The following is a 21,583-nucleotide window of genomic DNA, read 5'->3' as shown; positions in this document are numbered from 1 at the left end:
ACTTGATTGTATAGCAGCAATCTTCACTAAAGATCACCGTGAACCACCTCAAGATCTTTCCCACTATCCTCTTGGAGCTTTAGATCGAGTTGTAGGACTCAAGAATAGCTTGAAACGATGAAGAACAGTGAAAAACTCACAGCAACTCAATTGGAAGAACTCTTTCTTCTCATTGAAATTTTCTCTCAAAATTTCTATATTAGCATGGCCTCAAATAACTCCAAATTTCTTTATTTATGGCAGATGAACATGCAAAGAAGAGAAATGCATGGCTTGCAGCTCATGCTTGGAGTATTAGTGAAGAGAAGGCAATGGACTTTGTGTGAGCACGAAAAAGATGATATTGGAAAATCAACATTTTCCATTTTGAAAGCATGGAAAACCAATTTTCCAATTTTCCAATTTTCTTTTAAAATCAAAATTGATTTCAAAAACCATCTAAAACTAATTTCATAAATTAATTTAAAATATTAATTAATTTAATATCAAATATTAAATTAATTTTTGCACAATAATCATCTTCATATATTGAAATCATTTTTAAATATATATTCTCCTGTTCCATTTAATTTGAACGTTACAAATTAATTTCTCAAACTACTCTGAAGCTTAACCATTTACAAGCTAGTAGGGGGACCTCGCGGACCTACAGATCATGGGATCCAACGATTCGAGATTAATCGGCTAAACTCATTAGTCCGATCTAACCCCCATTCTTTAACTAATGGGACACTCCACTATAGCCCATAGTTGAACTCCCCTCACTATAGATATATTATGTCCACTTAATAACCACAATCAGTAAGTCGATCCTTCATAAATTGTTCGTAATCACAGCTATGTCAAAACTACCGTTTTACCCCTGTGAATACATCTTGTTCCTTAAGTTCCTACTGATTCTCTAATGAACAATTCTGATTCATAACCTCTATGAAACAAATCCTTTCTCTATCATGAGATGGCGGGCCCCGATTGTTTAAGACCTGGAATCAGTACTTAAGAATAAAATTGAAGATGAAGACAATTCTATAATAAAATTGATGAAGAGATATAAAGTAATCTATTGAAGAAGATTACATGAATCAAATAAAAATTAAAATGCTGGAAAAATAAAATTGAAACTAAATAATACTTGAACAAAAGATGGAATCTAAAAAAAGGAAAAGTATAATAAAGAAAAACTGAAATTTAAAGAGGAAAGTTTTGAATGTAACTCAATCTAATCCAATTCAACCTTTTTCAAGGAGAATCGAATAATTTACAATCCAATAATTTTGAATATTGGAGCTAGAACGGTGAAAGAATAGCAGCTAAAAGCTCCTTTATCCAGCCAAAAACAACAACTTGAACAAAATAAAAAGTGCAGAAACTTCCATGTTGAAGATTGCAAATGGGATGCCCTAATTTGCTGAGATTAAGGGAGAAAATCATGGAAAATCAGCATGGAATCAAATCATTAAAGCTCCGTTTGGTAATCATTTGGTTTTTTTGTTTTCGTTTTTTAAAACTTAAGTTTATTTTTTTTTAAAACTTAAGTTTATTTCATTCACCTTTCTTACAATGATTTGCATTTTTCTTAAGTACAGTGATTGAATTCTTAGCCAAATTCCAAAAACAAAAACAACTTTTTGAAAGCTACTTTTTTTAATTCTCAAAACTTGGCTTGGTCTTTTAAACCATGAGTGAATAGATGATAAAGAAAGAAATTTGGAGGTGGAAGTGGTGTCCATAGTCTTAATTTTTAAAACAAAAACAAAAAATAAAATGGTTACCAAATGGGGCCTAAGTTGTACTTTTCTGTATTTTGGGGGTTTCTGTTATTGATTGCAATAGCAATATGTTCTCATGAATTGCTACAGTTGTTTGGTTGTATGTTCTAAAACTCGCAATTTGTAAAATTAAATATATTCTATTTGTAATAAAGATATTATTGAGGTTTATTCAATAAAACTTATGTTGAATATGTAAATTGCACTTGTAAAAATTTAATCCAATTAACTAACGAACCTCTGGCTATAGTATGAATACTTGAACCTTATGTGAAGACATAAAAGAAGATTAGGTTTTGGTATATAGCCAAAACGGTCTATAAGTATAAGGATATAATTGGGTACCTTATCCTGTGAACATTATGGATGCGGCTCGCTTTATATTTAATACAAACGATGTGAATCTGAAATCGTTCATGTGGAGACATGTGAGTGGAGGCATTCTATGCAAAAGATATTTGCATAAGACTGGACCACGAAATAGTCTTTTTTTTTCTTTATAATTACCATTTACTGTTAAAATTGACTATTTCAATTTGATAACCTAATGTAATTTGATCTCAATCTTGAGCTAACTATGAACTCATGTTTATTTAGGATTATCCTTTAATCTGTATGGATGAGAGTGGCTCAACAATGCCGCTCAATAAACCTCCCATTTTGGGGGTAAGAATAGGTAGATAACTGGGGACATAGTCTTGCAAGATGGAACTCGCTTTAACCCGCTTTAGGGATAGTAAATAGATTGTTCCCTTAAGTACTAACTCATAGTCTTGAACAAATAGACCTCACCCTCTCTATGATTGAGAGAGACTTGGTTTATTGGTAGGACCATAAACCAATTTTTCATTAGTGGATCAGTGGATACTTAAGGAGTAAGATGTATTACAGGGGTAAAACGCTAATTTTAACCCAGTTGTTATTACGAATGACCTGTGAAGGATCAACTTACTGATCATGATTAAATCAAGTGGACAAATATATATCTATAGTGAGAAGAGTGCAGCTACTGGACTTTAATGGAGTGACCCGGTAGTTAACGTATATTGATTAATTCGGTTTAAAGAGTTTAGTCAATTAATCCCGGAGTCCATTAGGTCCCCTACTAGCTCACAAATGGATTAAACCTTAGAATAGTGTGATGAGTAAATTTGAAACGTTCAAATTTGAATTAAGGAAGTCAGTAATTGTATGTGATATAGTTAAATATTTAATTATTAAACTAAACAAAATTAGAGAATTGGATAATATTTAAATATGATTTAAATATTAATTACATGAATAAGAATTCAGGAATTGGTGCTTAATTAATTTAATATTTGATATTAAATTAATATAACTAATTAAATTATTTAATTAATTATTAAAATCATACAAAATTGATTATGAAATTAATTTTGTTTTAAATAGATTGTGCAAATACTAGTCACATGACAACAAATCATTAAAGTGATATTGTCGCTAGTTATTAGAGAAAATACCCAAACCAAATAGAGAGTAGTGACTTTCATCCATGGGCACGAATGATCTTTATCTATTTTCTTCCTCCCCTATCTTTATTTACTGATTTAGGAGGGGATAGTTTTACTGATTTCGGAGGGGGTGGTTTTTCTTTTGCTTTATAGAAATTGATTTAAAATGCAATCAAACGATCAATGATCTTTTAAAGGACATTCATAAAAGTCCACCTCAAAGGGCAAAGGAAACAACACGTTACTAGTAGTTTACATCCAAAATCCAATCCCGAAAATTGGAAGACCAACAACATCCAACATCTTCCAAATTGGAAGAAACAAAAAATCCAAAAAAATTAACGAACCCAGTAGTATATCGGACTATATAGTGAGCATCCCTATTAAAAATATGGAGACAATAGGAGAAGAAGACAAAACTCAACCAACTCATCAACACCCAAATTTCCTCAACTACATCATTTATCTCAGTGAGATCAACCAAGTAGTTATTAATCATATTTATCACCTCCTTAACATTAGATTCATCCATAATAGCTTGAGCTTCTAGTAGTTTGATGAACCAACCATGGAGAATCTTCCTAAAACCTGCCCCTTTTAGAGATCTGGAGGAGTCATAAACATCCCAACCCACGTCACTCCAACTTTTTTCATTGTTCAAATAAGCATCAACATTCAATTTCTACTCGTTTTGCTGAGGAGGGCACCACGAAACATGATCCGACAGGGTATCCATCTAAGAAGGGAAAAAAAAACCTAACGTCCACGATGCAATGCCCCTAAAAGAGCCAGGTCGACCTTTCTATACAGAACTTCAAAGATGCTTTCAACCCATTGATCTTAATAGTGTTATGGTAGCTCCAGAGGCACTAGAGAGTTGTATTCGCTTTGCCCCGCTACTCATCATTGAGGTTGTTAACCATCCAGCTCTAGAGCTCTAAAGGATACAAAGAATTCCTATACGACACGAAAAGAGCCCACATTTTAGGAATGAACTCAAGCTAAATATTCTTGGCCAATTTATATAACCACAGGGCATAAGATGTGAACTCCCATTTTTTCTCGTAAACAAACACATGGGTTAGCAAACACTCCTTTATTAGAAATATTGGTAAAAAAAAAGAATAATAACTTGATAATCCTCCAAACACAATGTTTAACCCTAGGGAGGGCATTAGCCTTCTAAAGAGGAATCCACGACGACTTATCAAGGTTCTCAACAGACGAAGAAGCTTACTCGAAAGGGGGTTTCTTTGTGAAAAGTGCGTACCACCAAACAATCAATAAAATATTTAAATGATTATTAAAAAAAGAAAAGTATTTAAATGGATAAAGTTTAAAGATTAGGATTCTAATTTCCAACTAACCAAGAGTATAATTTTTCCTCTTCACAAACGTTCTGCTATTGTTTCGGAATACCGGTAGCACATCCAATCGATGACGAGCGCCTCTCTTGCCGGTTTTTTCCCTCGCCCTTCAATCCCAGAACCCTGTTCTCCATGCATTTCTTCGAATCAGAATCGCATATTCTTCCCCTTCACCTCAAGAAAAAATACGAGGAATTCTATCAGTACGCTTGGGAGTTCTTTTCGACAAGAGCCTGCCGTCGTGTCCTCTGATAATCTCCCTTTCCATGGTTCTTTTGTCAAGCCTATTCAGGAAGCAGGAGAAACTGAAGATGTTGATGAGCTTATCCATGGTGTCTCGAGTACTGAACCAGAGCCTAAATCGCAGTTACCGACTAGGGTTAAAAAGAAGACACAAGAAGATGAGGATAGCCTCGAGGGTAGGTTTAAGCTGCGAAATGGAAGGGAGGTATGTTTCTTGAAGCCTTCCTCTTCCTCATTTGAACAGTACTCTCTTCGAAATTTAGAATCAATTAAAATACCAAGGTAGATACTCCCCTTATTTCGATGTATTTCTGTCATCTAATTGCCGAACATGATTTAGAAGTTAGAACGAATAGGGTAGAAATCATGAACTATTCTACATTTGAGTGGAGTTGAGCATTTACTAATATTAATTAGTCGTGATGAACAACTACACCCGCTAAAGAAGATAGCAGATGTGAGGACAAGGAGATAAAAGAGATGGTGTTGAACATCAATTGGGGGTTATGCAGATAAGATGGTTGCGTATAATCTTTGGACTGGATTCTTTTAATTTCAGAAAATACCTATTTTCAGAATGAAAGGCCGCACTCCCGTAGGTTGAGAAAAATATATTTTGGTTCTGAGCAGCATAGAGGATGCAGTATGGTACAGTTAGGATAGATGATTAAAACGTGACCGATAAAATGTTCGGTTGAAGTAATTTGGGGAAGAGGTTCATAGCTGGCTTTCTTCATTCATTCTTCTACACTTGATTGTAAACAACATTCGTGACTTTCTTTTAATTAAAAACATGTATGTATGGATCTTATCCGTCGATGGTATTTTAAAAAAATGGAAATGAAGAATTTGACTTATTCATCAATTCAGGTTTTTGAAGAAAAAGCCTACCTTGTTGGTGTAGAGCGGAAAGGAGATGTTGGCCAACTTTTTAGCATAGATGAATCTCTGAAAGAACTGGCACAATTAGCTGACACAGCTGGACTAAAGGTCGTTGGTTCAACATATCAAAAGTGAGTTCTGTGGATACTTCCGTGTGCCATTCTATAGATAAATACATTCCTTCCGTTGGCATCTTTGATTGATTTTGGGTCATATTTGGAATGAAAGTGTCATATTTTCTTTTTCCCTCTCCATTTTCTGTCTTTATTCTGTTAATTTATAAGTTCTGTTTGAAGTCTATAATCAGCCTGGCCTTTAGGCTGTTCTCTGTTCTCAATGAAAAACTGTCTCTTGTCCAGTAATAATAAAGATAAAAAAGAAAATTCTCTAATCAAACTGGCTTGCCATATTTACAATAAGATTATTTACTAAGTTTACTTTTGGATTCTATCCTAAAAGAAAAAACTAAGTTTACTAATGGAAACCAACTTCAATGGTGTCAAGAGATTTCCTGCAATATGCATTTTCTTGATATTGATCATGATATATTTTCAAATGGTGGTGGATGTTTATATTAAATTGTCTCTTTATTTAGTACTCTCTTAATGTGCAAGAATGTCAAACAGCTTTGATGTGGGCCATATTATCCCTTCTTCTAACAATCTTAATTACTTTATTTTTCTGTTTCCTGTTCTTTTCAGCACACTTCAGGTAGTTATCGCATAATGTTCGTTTGAGTTTGATAACTATTATCTTTTTAGTTTAGATGTTTAGTCATAATTTCTTTGTCTTTGTGATGTTTGTACTTCCCAGAAAAACTTATTTTTAAAATTAAAAAAAAAAAAAAAAAAAACCTAACCAATTTTGAAAGGTTCTGAAAACTTTATTTGGCTTTATAATTTGGTTATCAATTCAAATGCCTTATAACAGGGGCTTAAATGTTGGTCTTTAAGAATCTGATCCACAAGCTGAATTGTTTATTCTCACCCTAAAATTTTTTCATCATTTAGCTCTGTCTCAGTGTAAAATCTCCCCTTATTTTGGAGATTATAGTCTGTCTTTTCTCATTGTCCAATGGAAATGTTTTTTGAAATTCCTCTGGCACTTAGTTTGCCATGTTTCTTACATAAAAGAATATTCAGATCTTTTTCCCTCCAATGTAATTATATGCAGACTAGCTTCTCCAAATCCAAGGACTTACATAGGATCTGGCAAAGTTGCAGAAATCAAGAGTGCAATTCATGCATTAGGTATAGAGACTGTGATATTTGATGATGAGCTTTCAGCTGGGTGAGTTTGTTCTCTTTTTATTTATTGTTATTATTATTTTTAATGATTCTGTTAATGCATATTATCATTTCTTATAAGCGAGGGAACAGTGCATCATTGGCATTAATGTTATTTTATCGCCATTATTTTCCAAAAAGTTCCCTTAATAGTTTACTTTCCTGCTCATTTCTAGCTTGTGTTGTGATTAGAGATGCTATTTTGCAAATTGCGGGTCTGGCAATGTTTTCTGTTACATATGTATCTTCTTGTTCAAGAAAGCTAAATCGTTTTCCCTTGTCATAGAACTTATAATCTCTTCTCTTAGGCAACTGAGAAACTTGGAAAAATCATTTGGCGGAGATGTAAGAGTTTGTGATCGTACTGCCCTAATCCTGGATATCTTCAATCAGAGAGCAGCAACACATGAGGCATCTTTACAGGCAACGTTCATGCACTTGAATGAATTTTATATAGGCCCCGTTCCTATTGATTTCGCTTGTAATTTTCTATTTTTAAATATATGTTTGTTATCTCCCAATTTCGTTGCCATGATTTTTACTTTTTAAATAAATATTCAAATTCTTAATCAAATTTCAAAACAAAAACAAATTTGTCAAAACAATTATTTTTTTTGGTTCTCAAAACGTGGCTTGGTTTTGAAAACATTAGTAGAAAGTGAATAACAAAACAAAGGAATTTATAGGTGGGAGTAATATTTACGAACTTAATTTTCAGAAATCAAATGGTTATCAAATGGGTCCTTTGTTATCTTCAAAGGATGTCTTTTTTTCTTTTTGGGGAGTGGGGGGAGGAATGTGTTAGGTTCTTCTTCCCTACGTCAAATAACCCAACAAAGAAACACAAAGAAGAAACAAGAAGAAACAGATCAATATAGCTGAGATGTATTTATTTATAAACACAGCTCTAAAGAGCATTCAACAGTTTATCGAAATGACAAAAGAACATTCCCAAAACTAGCAGACATTCATCCCTAAAGAAGACAAGATGATTAACCAAAATAGGAAAAATAAACCAGCACATTTAAGAGAGTTGGTGGTCCTCTCCTGCAAAAGCCACACTCAGCCTTTACCTAAAATATTCCCTGATTCCCCACTTCCCCTCTGCTGTCCTTTTTATAACAGTTTTGTGGTCCCTAACCATTTTCTTCTTCTTCTGCCATATTAGTTGGCTGGTCATTTCCCTTCTTACCCCTACGTTTATATGTGTAAATAATTTGAGGTTTAACAATACCGTCTCTCTCGAAATGCACCTTGTCCTCAAGGTGGAAATGAGGAAATTGTTGATTCATTAAGTGGACTACTTCCCATGTAGCTTCATTCTCAGATGGACCCTTCCATTTCACGAGCCATTGGTTGGATGCTAGCTCCCCATTCCATCTCACCCCTAGGACTGTTTATGGATTGGCTTGTAGCTCAAATTCTTCTGTTAAAGCTGGGGGTGCCGTTGAATCTGGTGGCCTTGACCTAACTTTTTTTTCAGTTGAGATATGTGGAATACATTGTGAATCGCAACTTCGAGAGGTAAAGCCAATTTATAAGCCACTTATCCAACTCTTTCGAGGATTCGGTAAGGTCCATAGAACCTAGGTGACAATTTCTCACTTCTTTTCTTTGCTAGTGATCTCTGTCTATAGGGGCGCAACTTCAAATAAACCTCATCTCCAATTTCAAAGCTCAATTCTCTTTGATGTTTATCGGCCTGCTTCTTCATACAATTTTGTGCCATCATCAAATTTTCTTTTAAGGCACTAAGCGCCGAATCTCTTCTTGCAGTTGTTGCTCGACCGAATTATTGGTAGTTTTCCTGTCTCCATACGAAACCAGAGGTGGAGGTGGTCTTCCATAAATAGCCTGGTAAGGGGTGGTCTTTATAGATATGTGGAATGTGGTATTATACCATAATTCAGCCCATGCAATCCATTTGTTCCATTAAGTAGGTTGTTCATTGCAAAAGCACCTGAGGTAAGTTTCTAAACATCGATTGACCCTCTCCGTTTGGCCATCTGTCTGAGGGTGAAAGGCCGTGCTTCTCTTCAGTTGTGTACCCATGGATACGAACATCTCTTTCCAAAAATTACTTAAGAAAATTTTATCCCAATCTGATAGGATTGAGATTGGAATTTCGTGGTGTCAGACCACCTCTTGAATGAACACTTCTGTTATCTGTTTTGCTGTGAATGGATGTTTGAGAGTGATGAAGTGGGCATACTTACTTAATCGGTCCACCACTATCATGATGGAGTCGTATCCACCTACCTTCGGTAAGCCTTTCACAAAGTCCATACACCATTCTTCCAGAACCAGGCACGGGATGGGGAGTGGCTGCAATAATCCAGCTGGGGACAAGGACTCGGTCTTGTTCCTTTGACAAATTTTGCATCCTTCCACATATTTTTTAACATCTGTCTTCATTCCTTGTCAGAACAATTCCCCATTCATCCTTTTATACGTCCTTAGGAACCCAGAGTGGCCTCCCAATACAAAGTCATGGAACGTATGCAACAAGGATGGGATCAAACTGGAATTTCGAGAGAGAACCAACCTGTCCTTGTAGAGTAATCTGTCATGTTGCCACTTATATTTAGTTGCCACTTATATTTAGGTTTCCCATCTGGATCCTTCTTCAATAGGCTATTATCTTTTGGAGCTCCTCGTCCTCTTCCACCTCTTTCAGCATGACCTCAATGTCTATTAGGGTGGGAGCCGTCAACACATATAATTCAGCTGAATTGGGGACTCGAGACAAGGCATCAACTGCTTTGTTTTGCAAGCCCGGTTGATAAAATATCTCAAAATCATATCCTAGCAGTTTTGTCAACCACCTTTGGAACTGTAGCTGGACTTCGCATTGTTCGATTAGGAATTTGAGAGCCTTTTGATCTGATATCACGGTCAACTTATTCCATAGCAAGTAATGTCTCCACTTTTGCACTGCTAACACCACAGTCATCAACTCTTTTTCATATATGGACTTGGCTTGGGCTCTCGATGACAGCTTTTGACTGAAATAGGCTATAGGTTTAGATTCTTGAGATAATACAACACCTAACCCAAACCCTGAAGCATCGGTTTCTATAACAAATGACTTCAAGAAATTCGGAAGAGCCAGAACAGGGGTTGTCACCATGGCTTGCTTCAATTGATCAAACGCCTGTGAGGCTTCATCATCCCACACGCAAGAGTTCTTTTGAAGGAGTCGGGTGAGAGGTGTTGCAATGCTTCCGTAGCCTTGCACAAATCTTCTATAATAGCTAGTGAATCCCAAGAACCCCATCAGCTCAGACACATTCTTCGATTGGGGTCATTCTCTTGTCACCTTGATCTTGCCATCGTCTACTTCCACTCTTTGTGCTGAAATCCAATGGCCTAAATATTGTACCCTGGTTTGGCAGAAGGTGCATTTCTTTTTGTTGGCATACAGCTTGTTATCGCGAAGAATGTTAAACACCACTCCCAAATGTGTTTCATGTGTTGAGATGTCGGGGCTGTATACCAAAATATCGTCAAAGAATACTAAAACGAATCGACGAAGGAATGGCCGAAATACCTGGTTCATTAGAGATTGGAAGGTGATCGGGGCGTTTGTCAACCCAAAGGGCATCACCAAGAACTCATAATGCCCCTCGTGAGTTCTAAACGCAGTCTTCTTGATATCTCCCTCATTCATTCGAATCTGATGGTAGCCAGTCCTTAGATCCAACTTCGAGTAAACAGATGCTCCATGTAGTTCATCCAAGAGCTCTTCTATTACTGGAATGGGGAATTTATCTGACACTGTGGCCTAGTTCAACTTCCGATAATCAACACAAAACCTCCATCCTCAATCTTTCTTCTTTACTAAAAAGACTGGACTCGAGTATGGGCTATGGCTTGGTTGAATAATCCTTGCGTTCAACATCTCTTCACCCAGCTTTTCATTCTCTTCCTTCTGGCTATGGCCATATTTGTAGGGCCTAATGTTGATGGGTTTCTGATTTGCACAAATCAGTATACAATGATCTACCGTTCTTCTTGGAGGTAGGGTTGAAGGAGATTCAAACGCATCCTCACTTTGTTCTAATAAGGCTTTTATCATGACTGGGAGTTCGTCCTCCATGCTTTGCTTGGTCTCACCCTCTTCTTCCTCCCATGTCTCTTCTTCGAACTCAAAATTCTGAAACTCAACCAAAATTCCTTGGTTCTCTACGTACCATGTTTTAGCCAAGGCCTTGAATGACACTTCTGTCTTGGTAAGTTAGAGATCACCGCGTAGTATGACCTGTGAGTTACCTGCCAAGAAGGGCATGGTTAGTGAAGGCCAATGAACTCCCATAAACCCTATTGTGCATAACCACGGCATTCCTAAGACTAGGTCCATTTGTCCGAGATCAATGGCAAGAAAGTCAGCCTTCACGGTCAGCTCAGGAAGCTCCAACTCCAGGGCCTTGCATACTCATTCCCCTTGTATTGTCGTACCATTCCTGATCACCACATTGAAGCTTTTCTTATCAACCGGAAGATGTAGCTCTCTTACTATTTTCTGATGAATAAAGTTGTGGGTTGCTCCACAGTCTATTAGAATGAGGACTTCTTGTCCCTTCAGCTCCCCTTTTAGCTTCATTGTCCCTCGAGCAGACAACCTAAACATGGACCTCAAAGCAATTTCTGCTTTCTCCTCGACCTCGATGGCTTTCATTTCCGTTTTCTCTTCTTTTTCTTCTTCTTCCTCCACGATCAGTTCCTCATCTTCATTGGTAATGAACAACATGAGCTCGCGATTTTCCTTTACTTTGCATCTATGGCCTGGTGCGTATTTCTCTTTACATCTAAAGCAAAGGCCTTTGTCTAGCCGGTCACACAACTCGCTATCTAATAGGCGCTTCATTGGCGGATCTCTTTTCACATAATTGCCTTTCACTGGTATGGTGATGTGTTTTGTAGCTTGGACGTCCAACAGCCTCCCACTCCTTCTTTCAGACGTCGAGCCCTCCTTCATTTGGGCTTCTTTCTTTCCCGGCCTAACTACTCCCAGGTCCGTTAAGGCTAGCTTTAGGGCCATGTTTCGATCACTTACCAGCTGGGCTTCGTGCATACATTCCTCCAGTGTCGTTGGCTTTTTGTTAATCACCTCAACCCTCAGAGTAGGTTCCAGCCCATTGATGAAGGCGTCTTTGAGAACATCCTCTGCAAGGCAGGGAGAGGAGTCGCATACGTTACAAACTTCTTCACGTAATCCGCGTATGATCCTTCTTGCCGTATTCTCAGCAGCCTCGCGTCTAAGCTTCCTTCTTCGGTCGGTCTGAAATATTCAAACATCCTTCTCTTCAATTCCTCCCACATAGTGATCGACTTCCGATTGTGACTCCAACAAAACCAGTCGACCTCGTCTAGTCCAAAGCTGATTACAGCTATCATCACTTTCTCCGAGTCCGACAGCTCATGAATCTCGAAGTAGTGCTCCGCCCTATACACCCATGACTCTGGGTTTTCCCCTGCGAAAACAGGTATTTCCAGTCTCTTGTACTTACTCTTATCAAGTCCTCCCATACCGGTGTGTGGTGTCAAATCGAACTCTTCTATCTTCCCCTTTGAGCTTTAATCGAAGGGCATCAGTAGTCCCTAACTCCTTAGCCTTTCGGATGGATATTTTTACATAATCCCATCAGCATCTCCTTCATCTCTGAGATCTTCTTCTCCATTCTTTCCTCCATTTGCTTCTGAGCCATAGCTCTCATTCGCCCCAGGATGAAACCGGCTCTGATACCACTTGTTAGGTTCTTCTTCCCTACGTCAAATAACCCAACAAAGAAACACAAAGAAGAAACAAGAAGAAATAGAGTAATATAGTTGAGATGTATTTATTTATAAATACAGCTCCAAAGAGCATCCAACAGTTCATCGAAATGACAAAAGAACATTCCCAAAACTAGCAGACATTCATCCCTAAAAAGACAAGATGATTAACCAAAATAGGAAAAATAAACCAGCACATTTGAGAGAGCTGGTGGTCCTCTCCTGCAAAAGCCACCCTCAGCCTTTACCCAAAATATTCCCTGATTCCCCACTTCCCCTCTGCTGTCCTTTTTATAACGGTTTTGTGGTCCCTAACCGTTTTCTTCTCCTTCTGCCATATTAGCTGGCTGCTCATTTCCCTTCTTACCCCTACATTTATGTGTAAATAATTTGAGGTTTAACAGAATGCTATTCTTAATATTCTTATGTTTTGAGGGGTTTAGTTTATACACAAGAATATTTTTGTTAATTTAAGTAAACTCTCTTTAGGTGGCATTAGCGCAAATGGAGTACCAGTTACCTCGACTTACAAAGATGTGGACTCACCTTGAGCGTCAGGCAGGAGGACAGGTGAAAGGTATGGGTGAGAAACAAATTGAAGTGGATAAGCGTATCTTACGAACACAAGTAAGCAATCTTCTTTATCGAATTTTTGTATAATAAGTATTTAGTGCTTTCCATTTATAATCTGTAATAATTATTTATGAATATTTTCTTAAATTTTCACTGAGAGCTTATATATATTCCAGCCAATTTTTGCATGATAAGGATATTCTGGTTATGTATGATATGCTAAGTTCAAAAGGTTATTGTTTGGCTTATTTGTTGAAGCTAAGTTTGAATGTAAATAAACATCCATTGCTAGATTGGTGTTCTCCGTAAGGAATTAGAGTCTGTCAGGGTGCATCGAAAACAGTACAGAAGCCGACGCTTTTCAGTACCTGTCCCAGTAGTTTCTTTGGTAAGCGAATTTACGTGAGCATGAACTTTCTAAACTTTCTACTTTTGTGTGAGGGTAGCTCTTGTTGTTAACATTTTAGAGGTCGTGGATGATGATGTTTTAGGTTGGATATACAAATGCTGGAAAGAGTACGCTCTTGAATCAGTTGACTGGAGCTGAAGTCCTTGCAGAGGATCGGTTGTTTGCAACCCTTGATCCAACTACGAGGAGGGTTCAGGTAATTCCATCTAGTCTTATCTTGCAGTAGTATCATATTCATGAGTCAGTGTTAGCATTAGAGCAATGTAGTTAGGGGGTTAACTGCTATTGAAGTTTGGATGAGATATGTGATAAATCTGCTGTATATTACTGTGTAGCTATGAGTGCAACTCTGTAAATACTATATAGGTTATTGAAAAAAGAGGACTTCCATCCATTGAGTACTTAACAAGTGGGTCTTTCAATTAGCATCTCTTGTGAATACCCGATGCTTCAAGCATATCAGGTGTTTGCATGATGGTGTTGCCAATGCTTTAGCAAATTGGGCATTTTAGGAGTTTAGATCCCAAACTTGGGTTCTAATTTTCCAAATTGGCTAATGACACTTGCAGACCATGATAGGCTTTCTTGATATGGTTTTCTGAGTTTGTACTTTTAAAAAGTTAAATAGATAAACTGATGAAATAAGCCTAAAATAGTAAAATGAAGTCCTCAAATATTTAGGAGCACACGATGAGAAATTGAAAGTTCAAATAATTTTCTTCTAGAGAATTGGGGCAAAAATGCACCTAGCAGATAAATGCCCGCTGTTCTGACTAAGGAATACTGAATACACCAATGAGAGCTAAGCTAGGTAATGGCCTCTTTTGGAGTCTATTGATGGTGTTTATTTTCAACTTGAGCAAAATCTGTTTCCCGTTAATCAACTTATTAAGACTTCTTTTCAATATCGTGATTGATGCATTACAGTTGCATGATCTATGAAATAATGGAGCCTTTCCTAGCTAACTAACAATCTGCTGCTAGACTTTTATTTTGAACCAATTTGTTATCTTCCTGGAAGTACAACTTTGAAAATGAATTTGTCATAGGATCACGGTGTACAACTGCTCATGCCTTATAACAGTATCAAACATCTTTTAGTTTTCAAAGGAATAAAAAGAATGGAGGAAATTAGAACTATAGATTCGGACAGGGAGAAGACAACGAAAAAGGAACTAGAATAAAAAAAAATTAGGGAGAAAATTTGAAGGCTCATGCAATCAATTCTTTACCCAAGTTTGACTGACTACAAAAAAGGTTCCCAAGTTTTTTTTTTTCTTTTATTAAAAAAGATATCGAATAAATTATTAATGAATTGAGAAGCTTATAATATAATAGAACCCGATCTTGTAAATTTTATCAAACCATACGAAAGAAATTCTAACCTTATAAAATCATAGGGACTAAATTTTAACTTCCTCTAAATTATAGGGACCAAATATGTAATTTAATATTTTTAATTACTTGTATTTTTATTTATTTTTTTTCAAAATGATTAAAATATGTATAAGAAGTGATTGTGAATTTAGAGCTATTTTTTAATTCATTTTGTTCACTTAAGATGCTTGTTTCACACTCTCCAGATGAAGAATGGGAACGAGTTTCTACTTACTGATACTGTTGGTTTCATCCAAAAGTTACCAACTATGCTGGTGAGATTTGCAGCCACAAGATAAGCATCATATAGTCACACGTCATCTATCATTTCATTCTGAATCTGCTGGTACCATAAATCTGATTTAGTTTCATTAATTTTGCAAGGATGTTTCCTCATTTGCCTTTCTCGGTATTTGTAGTAAAATCCCCAGATAGCTTTATTGTTATCTCTGGTTAAGTCCTACAGGTTGCTGCATTCAGAGCAACATTAGAGGAGATATCAGAATCATCATTGCTGGTTCACGTGGTGGACATCAGGTGATTGGTTATTCTATTGGTGTTTGTAATTACCCTAATCTATTCTCTGATTCAATATATTATTAATTTCAGCCATCCGTTGGCTGAGCAACAGATAGAGGCTGTGGATAAAGTTCTTTCAGAATTGGATGTGTCATTGATTCCGAAGTTGATGGTTTGGAACAAGGTAAAGGGGAGAAAGTTCTTACGGTGATGGAACCTTTCACCCCATCACACAACCACTACAAAAAAGATGAGGAAAAGGAAAGAAAGAAAGAAAAGTGTTTGATACTTTTATCTGTGCTTACAATAGATTTCTGTCCTTTTGTCATTGGCATGGCTTGTATTGATTTGCTTTACTGGAATATTTTTATTATGTGAGATGAAAACCCTAGCGAATTGAAATTAGGAACCCTTTTGATATGAGAACCCCTAATTCTAAAACACTAAAACCCCAAATCGGTAAGATTTCAACCCTAAGGATTGTGTTAGACACAAATTACCTTAAGATCAAAGCCCTTGAGACAAAGAACAAGTTCCTTGTCCCAAGATTTGAACAAAAATGATATGAAAACCCTAATGCCACTTCATAGGTCATAGTAAAATGACATGAAATCTTGGGGGAGGTTTGGTCTTCAGCTAGGTTCAACCTCTCTTTGGTGTTGGTGTATAAAGAGTTTTGTATTTATCCTTTGTTTCTTACTCTTTAAGAGACAGGTGGAACTCCTTGAGTTTTGTTTTGCTCCTTTGGTTTGGGCTAGCTAATATTTTTATTTTATTGTCATTGCTGCTGCTGCTGCTATCATTATTTGTATTGCCATTTGTATATCCTTTCATTTGCTCCATTGAAGTTTGGTTTTTAATTTTAAAGAAAATTCTGTAGGTTTTGTTAGGGATCCTTATTGGCAATTCTATTAACAAACACCTAACTGCATAGCAGAAAAAACTCAAAAATATTTTTTAAAAAATTAATAAGAGCTGTAGTTGAACAATTGGGTGGGCTGCAAAATGCAGGATGTACACAAGTATTTTTCATTCCCATATTCATCTCTAAATCCAAAATGTCAAATGGCAGGTTGACAAGGTTAGTGATCCTCAACATATTAGACTGGAAGCAGATAAAAGAGATGTTGTTTGTGTATCTGCACTGAGTGGTGATGGTTTGGACGAATTCTGTGATGCAGTTCAGGGAAAACTGAAGGTGTATTAACTTGAAAAAAAAGTAGTTTTTCTCAGTTATTTTGTTAGCAGCAGTTGGCACTGCTTTTTAAACGTAAATTATGAAGACAAGATCAGGAATGATTGTTTTCAATGGGCAGGACTCAATGGTTTGGGTAGAAGCCTTGATCCCATTTGATCGAGGCGAGCTCCTGTGCACTGTGCATCAGGTTGGAGTGGTAGAGAAAACTGTAAGTAAATGGAGGATCCTTTTCAATTTTCATTTTGTTTTCTTATTATACTCATTTGAGTTATTTTAAAATATCTTGAGTTACATTCGGTTGAAACATTTTGTTAGTGTAATTAAAAAAAAAATGGTGGTAGGAAACAAAAATGCCATTCTAAAAAACCTACCGGAAAATGGCAATACACAATTAATGTGCATTACTCCTAGCTATCATGACTTTCTATTTATACATTAATAGACTTCTCTAAACAAAATAATATATGTTTTCTAGCAAGAGATAAAAAATAGCGCCATTGGACGACCCCTCCTTTGTATTGATTTTGATTTCTAAGTTGGGCGCATGGTCACTACTTTTCTCTAGTAACTTCCACTGTCAACTTATGCTGGCAGGAATATACAGAAAACGGAACACTGGTCCAGGCATACGTTCCCCTCAGGTTTTCAAGGCTGCTTACACCAATGAGGCAACTATGTATAACCTGACCTCAGCTTGCTCAAATTTATCATTTCCATTTTTACTATCTATTTCTGTTCAAGGGGAAAAAAAAAACTATCTATTTCTGTTGCATTGTTCATGACAAGGGAAGAGACTCCTGTTTGTCCTAGTTGTGTAAAAACATGGATCCCCCTAACATGGGATTGTAAATATAAGATGTCCTAAATTGTTAAAATTTTTATGTTTAAAAAAGTTGAATTGGCGTGGAATGCCTTCTGATATTTGCCTTCCTGGACTTACCCAAAAGACGGAATTAGTGCTTGAGCTAGAGTAATAGTACTAAACCATAGGGTGTTCTGTTCATTAGCTTTAAGGAAACTCTAGGGAGTAGGGATCATCTTCAGTTTGTACCAAGACAGTAATTTTGTAAGAAAAGCAGGTTGTAAATAGAGGGGCCATTCAAGCAGTTTCAGATCAGAGTCTCAACCACATGGAATTGTGGAAAAAAACAATCACACTGCAAATTATTGGGTATTTGGTCAGATTTTTTTTTTCTCCTTTTTTGTTAGGTACATATCATTCGGTCACACATCATTATCAGATGTCGTTGGCCTGAAGTCATAGGTTAAAGAAACGATTGGGTCGGTGATCTACCTTACGCAGGACCAGAATCTGACCCATAATTAGAATATTTATATATAGAGACTATCTGGGGATTGGGTAAATTTTGGACTCAATGAATGTTGAAGTCATTGTATAGCTCAAGCATATCTCTCCCTCTTTTTATCTCATGACCTAACAGAGCCTTTTTCTTGCAAAATAAAGCCACTTATAATGCTAGACTCCACTAAGCTAATAAAGAGTAAAATGATGGAGAAAATGACAGAAAATGTTACATAAATTGGAAAGGTATTCGACTTCAACATATATTATTATGTTGATGGGGTAATGGGTAGTGCTTTAATTGCAAGATTCTGCACAAAAATTGGTGTTACCTTTCTTCCCGTGCCTTGCTCACATTGTCTTTTATCTTTTTAACTGCAGGTTTTACAAAATCAGCTCAAATTTCCCAAATTCATCCAACTCACCCGACTGAAGCTGCAAGGTCAACGTCTAGAAACGAAGAAGAAACTAATTGGGTTTGCTAAAGTTCCCTCTCCCTTAGATTCCTCTCTTTCACTTGAAATTATTCAAAGGCCAAAGTCTTTCTTACCTAAATAAATCAAAATTGATACAAACTAGAATTTAGTTCTTATGGTTCATAATTAGAATTTAGTCCATATGGTTGGAGACTATTTATAAGAATTTTATCAAATGATGGAAACTATTTATGAGGTTTCAGCAAACTATGAGGACTAAATTCTAACTTTCTCCATCCATAGGGACCAAATTTGTAATTTGACCTTGTTCAAAAACACCACCAAAATGTCAATGTCTAACGAATATATGGACATTTAAAAAAATCTCTTTTTTGTTAATACATAATTTAGGTCGGATGAGCTAGATACACTTTGGATCATTCCCATGTATCTAACTAATACAGAAGTGTAGAGATCGAAATAATTAATTCTATTCCATTAATTAAATCAAACGTGTGATGTAGTTGTTAGAGGATGGACTCAAAATTGGAAGTCTCAAATGGATATCATCCAATTCATCTGCATTATAAATAAATATTGATGTACTATTATTATTTTTAAAAAATATTTCGTTTCCAAATTCACATCTTATTTTAAACCTTAGAGTTTTATGTTTATCATATTTTGGATCTTATAGTGTAAATCTGGTGATTGAACTTCCCTAAAATTTGTTATGATCATTGTTGAAATTTATATTGTATTTTTTAAAAAATTGTATATATAAATATATTTTTTTTTGAGATGTAGGGTTGGTGGAATCAAACTTTTAATATAAAGGTTGATAGTACAAGTACGTTGAGTTATATTAATTTTGACAAAATATAAGTAAATAATTGGTGCACTAATACAAATATAACACAAGTTCATCATAAAATAAAACATTAAATCTCATAAGCACTAAAATAAAATTAAAATAGGGTAACATTTGAAAAAAAAAATTAAATATAATAAACATTGTTTAGTCTATCGCGGTATCATTTATAGATAATGACATTTGTTATATTTGTAAATAAATTTATCATTTTTTTTATTTGAAAACAACTCATTAAAATAAGTAAAAATCGGCTAGCAGATTAATATTTTCTCTCATAGGATAATAATGTCGTATAATTAGCACCTAAAAATAAAGATGATTTCGAGCAATTAAGAAGACACGGTGATTAATCTACCAATAACAAATGATGGTCATGTTATAATTTATACCATGAAAAAAGAAAAAAAAATGACTTGATTTGATTAATGAGTATTCGGAGGGAGATAGAGACAAATTAATGTTTGGATTGATGAGAAGTGAAGTTCATAGGAGAACGTGGTAATGTGCGAATCAGAAAGGACAGTTTAATGTTTGAAATATTTATTTAAGGTTCTGTTTGTTTAAGTACTGCAGCCCATGTGAGACGCAAGCCAATTCATGGACTTCCCATTATAATACACTTTCTTAATAGTGCTTTTGCTTTATGTAAACTGTACTTTAATCCCATTATTATTATTATTATTATTAACACTCTTAAGGGCACCCTACTAATAAACTAATCCCATTTATTTATAGTTTCCTCCATGTTTTTCTTAAAATAATAATAATAATAGAAATAGATTGTTTTACTTTGGGATAGAATCTAAGGACCCTTGCTAGGACTTTGTTTGTACTCTTGACAATTTATCTGTGACATCCCAAATTCTTGTGTATTTAAATTTAATTATGTGGTAATATTTGAGAACTATTTTGAATTTTGGAGGTTGAATTAAATTAATGTGAAAGGGTAATTCAATTTCAAATTTTTGCTCCGTGAAGAATTTTGGAATTTAAATTTTATTTTAAGGAGAATTTGGGATTTATTTCAATTTTTTAATTTAATTTGAGAAATTGAATTAAAATTAGGAGATTTGGAATTTTGGAATTTGGAAAAGGAGAATGAAAGGAGTTTATATATATATATATATATACCCTTGAATCTCACCTAAACAAGTAAGGTTACACTTGGAAGCTTGAGGAAGAATAAAAGGGAAGGAAAAAATCTTAAGTGTTGAGAACTAGACTTATGAGGACTAAACATAAATTGTAGTTCAGCTTGGTTAAGAAGGGCAAAAAATTGACCAAGTATGGGAACTATATATGGAGGCCATGAGGCGTTGGTGTGAGGACTCAATGGGCGATGACCTTGTCACTTAGAGGTTATGTAAGGCTAGTGTTGGTCGAGTATGCTTGTCATGCATTGGTATAGACATGCATTGATCAAGGGCATTGAGAAGTTGTAGAGCAAAAGGGTGCATGTGGCAAGGCAAGGTAAGGATATGTTGACTAGGGATTGGCATGAGGCTAGGTATAGGTGTTGCGAGCTAGGAAGGCCAACGCATACGTTGGCTGAGAGGGGCATGCGGCCAAGGATGACATGCGATGGCCAAGGGCCTTATGCTAAGTCCATGGTTGCTCCAGCATGTGGAGGTTAGGAGAGTTGATGTATGACAAGAATAATAGGCGAGGAGGCTTATGCATTGGCTAACCAAGGTGCGCATGGAGGAAGACCACACGCCAACTTTCGGACTAGGAATTGGGAGAAAGTGTGTGGCCAATTGGTGGCTATGCGATGCTCTAAGGGTATGGGATGGCCAAGGGTGGAAGCGATCAAGTAGGGCCAAGTGGCCAAGACAAGGTTATGTGATTAAGTGAGGCCAAGGGAGGTTGGATGTAGGGTGAGCTATGCGACCAAGTGGGGTGTTAATTGGTTATAAGGCTATGCATTGACAAGGGGCTATGCGGCCAAGGTGAGTCATGTGTTGGTTTGGGTAAGCTTGGGGAACAAGTTTAAGATGACAACGAGTTGGGACAAGTGGCTGATTTTGGGGAAGTCTGAGTTGAAGTAAGGATGAGGTGAGCGCACCACAGAACATGCAAAAAGTGTCTATGCATTGGTTTAAGGAGAGAAGGACATTCAA

General features: G+C 36.2%; 1 protein-coding gene across 1 annotated transcript; it reads left to right on the top strand.

The window, feature by feature from the left end:
* The first annotated feature begins 4,586 nt into the window (after nucleotides 1-4,586).
* Nucleotides 4,587-18,973, top strand: LOC120085569 (GTPase HflX). Its single transcript, XM_039041613.1, has 14 exons — nucleotides 4,587-5,056; nucleotides 5,722-5,864; nucleotides 6,907-7,023; nucleotides 7,328-7,442; nucleotides 13,284-13,421; nucleotides 13,660-13,755; nucleotides 13,859-13,972; nucleotides 15,360-15,428; nucleotides 15,620-15,690; nucleotides 15,763-15,856; nucleotides 16,745-16,870; nucleotides 16,989-17,078; nucleotides 17,465-17,546; nucleotides 18,555-18,973. Exons 1-14 carry the CDS (start codon nucleotides 4,679-4,681, stop codon nucleotides 18,656-18,658), a joined length of 1,737 nt encoding a protein of 578 aa, XP_038897541.1. The 5' UTR covers nucleotides 4,587-4,678; the 3' UTR covers nucleotides 18,659-18,973.
* The last annotated feature ends 2,610 nt before the right edge of the window (nucleotides 18,974-21,583 follow it).

Source organism: Benincasa hispida, chromosome 9 (assembly GCF_009727055.1).
Source record: "Benincasa hispida cultivar B227 chromosome 9, ASM972705v1, whole genome shotgun sequence".
Classification (NCBI taxonomy): Eukaryota; Viridiplantae; Streptophyta; class Magnoliopsida; order Cucurbitales; family Cucurbitaceae; genus Benincasa; species Benincasa hispida.
This window is presented reverse-complemented; position numbering and strand designations above follow the sequence as displayed.

Coding starts and splice junctions, on each gene's coding strand:
- LOC120085569 (XM_039041613.1), top strand. CDS start 4,679: ATGACGAGCGCCTCTCTTGCCGGTTTTTTCCCTCGCCCTTCAATCCCA. Junction 13,756..13,858: donor CTGTCCCAGTAGTTTCTTTG/GTAAGCGAATTT, acceptor ATGATGTTTTAG/GTTGGATATACAAATGCTGG. Junction 15,691..15,762: donor GTTCACGTGGTGGACATCAG/GTGATTGGTTAT, acceptor TATTAATTTCAG/CCATCCGTTGGCTGAGCAAC.